Below are 8,766 nucleotides of genomic sequence, written 5' to 3' on the forward strand. Positions count from 1 at the left end.
CACGATGACTATCGAACACAGCGATGGCCAAGAACACCCCGACGCAAACACAACGACGAAACAAAGCTATGAACAAGATTGCACGGACAACTCCCAGGACACTGCGAGCAACAGTAACTTTGATTGCCCTACTGACTACAACTCAATTAAGCTACGATAGGCTCTCAAGTGAACACTACCAACGACAAGGATATCGAACATGGTAAGTGTCGCTTCTCACATTCAGTACTACTGTATCTGGATGTGCACTGTGCCACTATAGGTATTCAAGTGAAGGTCGAGTTTCCCAAAGTCCTAGGGTGCGAACAAGGTATGTTGGCTCATGTGTATTGTCGGATTCTCAAGACTATATGTAGGCGTCAAAACGCCAAAGAAACGTTTGTCGTCAACGGATGCCAAGACATACCCGGCAACGAAGAAGCAAACTCAAGCCAAATAATGATTCACACTACTGGACATTACTTTTATATTCAAACAATACATTTCAAAAGCAATCATACCATTATGTACACATCACTTGGCTTGAATTTGCTTCTTCGTTGCCGACACGTCAAGCAACTCCGTGGGATAAACGTTAGGGCTCGAACAACCCACATTAACAAAAAATATAAAAGCAAAGTTACACTGATTTCACGTACTGTGAGTGAGAGTATGTCTATTTTTTGGTGGGTAAATGTATTTTTGATAGTTTGTCCCAAATAGTTAGGACAACTAACTGTCATACTTTGTCCCATGGGACAACTCAGGTAGCGGTGCATGGTCGATGGGAAATGCTCTAAGCATTTCCCAAAAGCGTTCTGTTCATCGACAAAGACGGACAAGGATGGCTATCCAGAGTATCGCCGACGAGCCGTGGACCCCAGGAATGCGTTTGTCGTGCCACATTGTCCTATTTTGTCGTTGTTTTTCGTCTGCCACATCAACGTGGAGGTCTGCTCGACCATTGCAAGCGTTAAGTACCTCTACAAATACGTGTACAAAGGCATGTACTGTAGTCCATGAACGTGAATGATCAAGTTATGAATAGGCGGCGACAAGGCCGATGTTACGGTGACAAGTAAAAATGAAGTGCACAACTACAGTTCACTGCGCTACGTATCATATATCGAAGCATGTTGGCACAATTTGGGCTTTCAGTGTCAATGGAACTCTCAGTGGAGCAGTTGCCTGTCCACTTGCCTGGAATGCAAACAGTGTATTTGCCCGACGAGGAACACGTCATGTCCAGCTCAGTTCGTCGCCTTGGAGAAGAAACTCCACTTCTCAAGTTTTTCGAGCTTTGTTCGCTTCCAGCGACGCGAACAGCGTACCCAAGTCTCAAGTACTGTGACGCTCTAGAAGACTATGTGTGGCATGTCAAGCCACGCAAGTGGCTGCCTCGAACAAGGCCTTCGAAACCTGTTTTGCATCATCCTCGCATTTTGCAATCCCACGGATGTGTTCAAATTGTGGACTCAATTCTACCCAGCATTGTCCGAAGATTTTGAGTTTCGTCTGGCCACCGACCCCAACAAGGACATCAATGTGTTGGGCAATACTTTGACCCATATCGACTACTGCCTCCAATCCATGGGATTGAACCTGCAAGCCTTTGTGGATGCCAACAAGTTGCCACCCATCCCAGCCACATTCGTGGTGGACGCCGACTTGGACCCCAACCCTTTCCTTGCAGAAGAAATGCGTTTTCTCGCGAGAGAAAAAACCAAGCTCGAAGACATACGCCAAGGCTTGAGCACAGGAACGCAACAACACAAGGATTTCTTTGCACAAGTGACAGCGGCCGTGCGAGAACCCGATCAAGGTCGACTGTTCCTTTTGGAAGGCGAAGGAGGGTCTGGGAAAACATATATTTCCCAGATCATCCTTGCTGAAGTGCGATTGCAAGGGAAGATTGCTCTGGCCGTGGCATCGTCCGGTTTGGCTGCGTTGTTGTTGATGGGGGGACGCACCGCACACAGCCGATTTGGCATCCCCACCAAGCAAGTACCCAGCGACACCATGTCATGCACCTACAATGTCAAGAGCAATCAAAGCGCGATGCTCAAAGCAGCGGCTTTGATCATCTGGGACGAAATATCCATGGTGCATCGATACTCGATCGAAGCCGTGGACCGCATGTTCCAAGACATCATGAAGAATGACTTGCCATTTGGTGGCAAAGTGGTGATATTTTCCGGAGACTTCAAACAACTCCTGCCGGTGATTCCACACAAGTCGAGGGTGGATGCGGTCCATGCAACTCTGCCCTTCAGCCGTAAGTTGTGGCCAATTATCCAAAAGAACCGAGTCAAGTTGACCATAAACATGCGCCTCCAGTCAAGAGGGCTCAGCGACCAAGACAAGTTGGACATGGCTGCGTTTTCTCGCCTGTTGCTGTCGATCGGGAATGGTTCTGCTCCATCGATCGACGGTTGTGTGCGTCTGCCAGATTCCATTGTCATGCCCTACGAAGGAGAGACCACCATACATGCCTTGGTGCACAAGCTCTATGGCGACCTCACCGATCCGCACGGGTACCGATTGTGGTCGTGGCAACATTTTCGATTCCCACAAAAAGTTCCAATATCAAACATGACAATTTCTACCAATCAAACATTTCTAAACAATTTCAACTGATGAGATTGGATGAAACGAAATGTATTTTAAATTCTCTCATTGGATGCTATGGAATCATTCAAGAATAAGAACCAATCGCACCCCCCCGCGAAGCGGGGGGCATACATTCTTGTATACATACAGTATAAGACAGACACGACACAAAACCGACAAAATTTAGCCCCGTGATTGGATGACCGACTAATGATTGAATTCGGATTGGTCAGTATTTTTTGCGACAATCCGATTGGACGAGGCGGTTGTCGCAGCAGCAACAATATCACTAACATTTAACATGTACGGCTTTCTATTGGTTGAAATACTGCCGAGCCGACATTGCACACGAAACGGTGTCGATCAGCATAAGTAAAACGGCACGAACCAGCAGGAGTACTGTACTGTTGTGGTCGGTGGCAGTCAGCCGGCGCCCCACCATGTTGCATGGGGACCGATGGTGGGATCTCTTTTGTAGCCCATTCCACACAATAACGTTTGCGACTTTTAAAACGTACGAATGCGGCTAAGAGTAATGGTTGCGCTTAGTTAGGTCCTGATTGAACATTACTGTAGCTACGCCAACACCACCTTACCTCCAGTAGTGATTCCAATTGCCCCTAATTCTACAAACGACACTAACCACGTTCTCCAGTTCTGCATATCCACGTACTTTCGCAACGTGAACCACCGTGCTTGTTAGCACACAGTGGTTACAAGCATCCCCACTGCTAGCATCTGCACAGTGGGGATGCTTATAAAACTAACTGCGACCTCCCTTCAATAAGTGCCCCTTACCACCACAACACTAAATAATCAGATTTTCAATACTACAACTACTAAGATCACTTATATTGTTGCGAGCGACCTCACAGGTATCACAAAACACGCATCACAGAGTCGATTGAGACGATGAGAAGTAATTACGAGCTCACAAACTTATTCTATGGTGGCAAAGTCGTGCACCAGTGAGCTATCAATGTAAATCTAGAAGTGCACATGTACTCCAGCGGTAAGGTTCTTTACAGTGAATGGTCACTCTCGCTACGATGTCCACGGAGTGTTTACTGTACTTCGGTGTCGTTGGCGAGCAAGGAACGAGGTAAGCATGCCTGATGAGTGGCTTGTGTTGCGCAAAGTAACCAAGTAATTCCTCCACGTAATATTGAACGTACTACCTCGAAGTATAATAGTACGTGTACAGTGTACTGTACCTTTAGCCCACAGAACTCCTCTGTATGTCAAATAATTCGAAAAAACCAAGATACTTTACTTGGTCGTTGTATTGACATGGAAGAGACATCCACCAATGAAAGGCAATAGGCTTCTACTTTTTACCAATCAGAAAGTTGTCGGATATATTTGTCGCAGAGGCCATTTTATCTATACATAGAGGTGTATACCCCAAAAGCCATATGGAGAGAGAGCTGAAAGTCAGGTACAGTAAGCTCTCCCTTAACTCCGCACAGCCAGCACAGGGTTGGAATGGCAAGTGCGGAGTTAGTGGAGTTACATTTTACAATAAAAATACAAAAATTTTAATACTGATAGTAATCAGGACAAAGTGGTGGTGTAGGTACAACACTACTGTATCATCAAACATTCAGAGTTCATTTCGACGATAGTTCGTGGGGGAGGCGAACGCCTTAACGTTTGTCCATACCCGATGAACTTGCTGGTACGCGCATACGGTCAGTGCGAGCCATAGTCCGTTCATAGGAAAGCGTTGAACGAGCTGCCAAGACCAAACGTCCAGGCTCTGCAGGTGTCAAAGATGGTCATCCGCCTCATGTGCTAGACGCCAGCGACCTGTATTAAAGGTAACGTTAGAGCATCCCCACCGGTGGGACTGTAAACGCTATTATACAGTTGTATCCGAATTATTTACAGTTTTGACAACCCGGGCGACTGTAAAATACAGGAAACTGTAAAATTTTACCGCGAGACGCCAAATCGGCCAGATTTACAGTCGCGACTGTAAAATACAGTTTTGACGAATTAGCCAATAACATGCTATCAATAGATTGTTTTGTCCAATCATGTGCGTTATGGAGTCAATAATCAGTTGGTTCAGAAATGGAATCAGCCAAGGCCGTCCGTGGCTCCAACTTAACGACCGACGAAGACTGCCAGCTTGTCCAGTCATGGATCAACATCTCTCAAGATGCGTCCAAGGGTAGTACTCATCACGCATCACCACACCGTCCATGATTCGTTCAAACAACGGTCTGGCCATTCCAAAATGACGGCGAAACTTGGCTTCGCCGTAGATTGAATTGGGGTCAAAGTAGTAGGTAAATCCGAGCATGCGCAGCCTCGCTATCTCGTGGTAGGTTCGCGGTTGGCAATAGAGCCTTTAGGGCGCGCAGAAGACTGATGAAAGCCAAGAATCTCCCAAGCTTGATCCATGTCATCATCGTCGTCCTCCCACCATCGCGGGCGTTCATTTCCGGATAAAAATATTACATGTATTCGGATGTTTTACAGTTTTACCGCTGGGGTTGACAAAAATCAAAATACAGGAACTGTAAAACGGTATTTTACAGTCTGATTATACAGTCGACACCGGTGGGGATGCCCTTACCTGGGAAAATGTGTTGTCGTCAACGATTAAGAACATGTTAGGCGGATATCGGAGTCAACTCTTTGTCAAACATCGTAAGTAGTGATGACAACGTCGATGACGAAGTACATAGTCGAACTGAATGTGCTTGCGCAGAACCATGGACTCGAAGACTAGTGATATGAATCGCTTTTTGCATTGTGATGACCGAAATCCGATGAATACATCGCATCGCTAATGACCGAAATGATAATATTTTTTTTTCATTATTCTTTTTTAATTTTTGTTCTCAGCACGACGTTTTGGACCAAAAAGTGAGTAATGCAGAGTTAGTGTTAGTGGCTGCGGAGTCAAGCGAGAACCAACTGCACATCTTAAAAGTCTTCGATATGCAGAACCACTGTATTTTTACTGGTGAAGATTGATGTGAAATAGATGAAAAAATTTTAAAACCTCATTAAATCAATACAAATCTAATTCACTTCTTAACAAATAAAACACGTTCAAACTGACTTCATTAGAGTGCCATGGACGACGCTGCCGACGTGGACGACACTGTTGTAGTCCTGCAATACAGTCGTTTCAAGATGGAAATGTCATGGATTGCATTTGTAGATGCTACTTCTCTTGCCACCTTGGGCAGCATGTAACCCTTGCCGATGTGCGCCCAACAGCCCTACCCTCGAGACGTTCGAGGCGACTTCCCTAACTTCCTTCTCCGAAGAGGGGTGTGGGATCTCGCAACCAACACATGCGTTGCCATGTACGCGATGACACGCCAAGCTACCCATGTGTCGCACAGTGATGTATATGCGGCTGTTCTACATTGTCTCGATGAATGCTTTGGGGCTTTGGCGATAACATGCTCGGCAAAGTACATTTTCGTTCGGTTCTACCACTTACAACATCACCCCGGACTCGAAAATGCTACTGTAAAGGTGCCTACCGCTTGTCGCTGCTACATTGAGAAATTTGTGTTGACCTTGACACCATCTCAAATCCGACTGAACATGATGCGTGCTGGTGGCGTGCCTCAGTTACCGATCAAGTCAGAACACCCTGTTCTGTTAGAGAACATCCCCACTGCCCTGTCAGTCAGGTAGCAGCATTCTGCTAGCTGTGTAGGAGGTTTTTGTGCCTTTTAGAGGCTTTTCCTCAGGTTGAAGACAGCGCAGACATTTGTCACGAAACATCGCAGATGTCGTGGCCAATCATAGTGTAGTCTGATTGGCTGTATTTCTCTCCCGTCAGAACTAATATACTTTCAGTTCTTCCTCCATCCACACACGTGTCTGCTGCTGCTTCCTGCCCTCTCCACTGGTTATGAGCCTTACTACTGCTTCCTCTGGCTGGTCACGCTGAAGACTACCATCGTGATTACCGAGACAGAGTTACCCACGATGACTATCGTGAGGTGTTCGCGACGACTACCGTGGCATCGATCACGAAATAGACCGCGTGAAAGGCGACTGTGTTTACCAAAAAGAACACCGCGACGAATGTTACGAAAACAATTACTATTACCGCGATGACTATCGTGAAGTCTAATGTTCACAACACATCGTAGATTCCGTGAAGGCTACTGTGACAACGATCACGAAGTGACCGCGACGAAAAATGTCCGCGAAAAATATGACCCCGTCGACAAATACATTTAGGACTACGACTGCTTTATGTCCGCGAAGACTCGCGTCGACAACGTCCATGAACGCACTGATTACATCCTTAAGGTATTATCATGATATATTTTGCGATATATTTGACGTAGATTATGGCGGCGACTACGTTCGCGAAGACGTTAATGGCTCCCTGCCACAAGACTACATAGGTACTACACTATATATTCCGGACAATTTGCCAGCGTAGATTACCAAGCCAAATACCACGGCGGCTGCCGTGACTGTTGTGCGTGATTTACTGCAACAACCGCAGTCGACGCGCTCCGCCCACTGACTAAGACTGCGCCCCACCGAGTAGCAACGAATTTCGCGCCTCGACCTGTACGTTCGTGTCTCAGAACACACGTGTCCACGTGACCAGACTATTTATTGATGTCTTCACGCACACATGTCGGCATTTATGCCTCGACAGGTTATCGATGAACAACATTCACGTGTTGCATTTTTCGGGACTTTTAGAAGTCAACCGACAAATCAAGTACACATCGTACTTTCGATATTATTAGTGGACATTAGTCCGTAATATTGCTGGTGCAGCCGATGCCCACCAACACAGTTGTTTGGCGTGGATCAGTTCGACTCGATGTCGCTGGCACATACGGCGACGGAACATGATTTATCTGAAGGATGGTTATCACATCCCAGATAATTTGTTGGACGTGTCCTACACATGGATAGATAGATGTCATCTCCATCACGCCAACGGAGTGGAAGCTCTCCACGATCACCATCATTTCTCGCACAAAGTTACTGCATGGTATTTACCACAGTTATTGCGGGTGAAGAAATATTGCAGTGTTCCTCATGAACACCCTGCGACTACCACAATTAGTGGGGGACACGCCGCATCGTCTGTGGCATCAATCCCATGTAGACTACGGCGATTACGTGTCTTGGGTGCATGCCTTACACCTTTGTAAGCACATCCATGCGTGTGAACAAGCTGCCTCCGAGGCATGTTGTGCATGTACAGTGGCTCACCCGAGACTTCTCGAGGGTTCAAGCTACTCAACATTGAGGCACAAACCTTGTGCTCATGTATGCCTTCACCCCGGGGGGGGGTAAATGGACGATACCTCGACCTTCATTTGGGGAGGCTGCCACATCTGCGCCTTCACCGTTTGGGGGGGCGATGACCACCACACCTCTACCCATACTTGGGGAGGCTATAGTTTGTGGTTCGGTGTACGCAGTTTGGCAAGTACATGTCGTACTAGAAGTGCTAGACAATACTCCAATTGCCCCTTCGGGAGGCATCAACTTTGTCATACCCCGCCTCCACCACGGAAGTTATCCACAACTCCGACGTCCAAACGTCGTCGATTGTTGTCCAATAACCCGTACCAATGGGCGTCGAAGATGACGAACTGGTCCTCATGGCTTCCTACTGGACATGCTGCAACCTATCAAACAAGGGTGCGCTTTCAGATGCACGACCTTGGGGTCCTCAAGTTTATTCTCAGATTTACATTGTTCGAGATCGTTCTGCTCGAACTCTCGCAATGCATCAGTCCCAATATGCAACCTCGAACATCGTGAGGTTTAGCATGGAGAATTCAAAACCAACCCTCACTCCAATGGAGTTCAAGGTCAAGCTGTCTGAGTAGATTTATCCTCAGAACGATGCAGAACGCCAGTACATGGTGGGCACGACACATCCGTCGGTCGTCGACAGCATCATGAATCTCATGATCAGCACCCGACTAGACCTGGCATGCGTCGCCCTACAACTGTGCCAGTTTCTCACGAGCCCCGGCCCTGCTACATGCAGGAGGCCATGTGCGCAATCGGATACATCCAACGAACGATAGACTATGATCTCGTCGTAGGTAGTGCGTATGATCACTCCATCCGCATCACGCGCATGTAGACAGTGACTACGCCAACTGTGTTGATGCGTCGCGGGTTTAGTGTGACACTTTACCGCTACTCTGC

General features: G+C 47.1%; 1 protein-coding gene across 1 annotated transcript; it reads left to right on the top strand.

Annotated features, from left to right (window-relative positions):
* Positions 1-4: 4 nt before the first annotated feature.
* H257_18477 (hypothetical protein) lies at positions 5-439 on the top strand (the record flags this gene model as incomplete). The annotated part of the gene is made up of 4 exons (XM_009847537.1): positions 5-113; positions 161-202; positions 263-310; positions 357-439. The coding sequence occupies 4 exons, from the start codon at positions 5-7 to the stop codon at positions 437-439; spliced, it is 282 nt and encodes a 93-aa protein (XP_009845839.1).
* Between the last annotated feature and the right edge of the window lie 8,327 nt (positions 440-8,766).

This window comes from Aphanomyces astaci, assembly GCF_000520075.1.
Source record: "Aphanomyces astaci strain APO3 unplaced genomic scaffold supercont1.168, whole genome shotgun sequence".
NCBI classification, from domain to species: Eukaryota; Oomycota; class Saprolegniomycetes; order Saprolegniales; family Verrucalvaceae; genus Aphanomyces; species Aphanomyces astaci.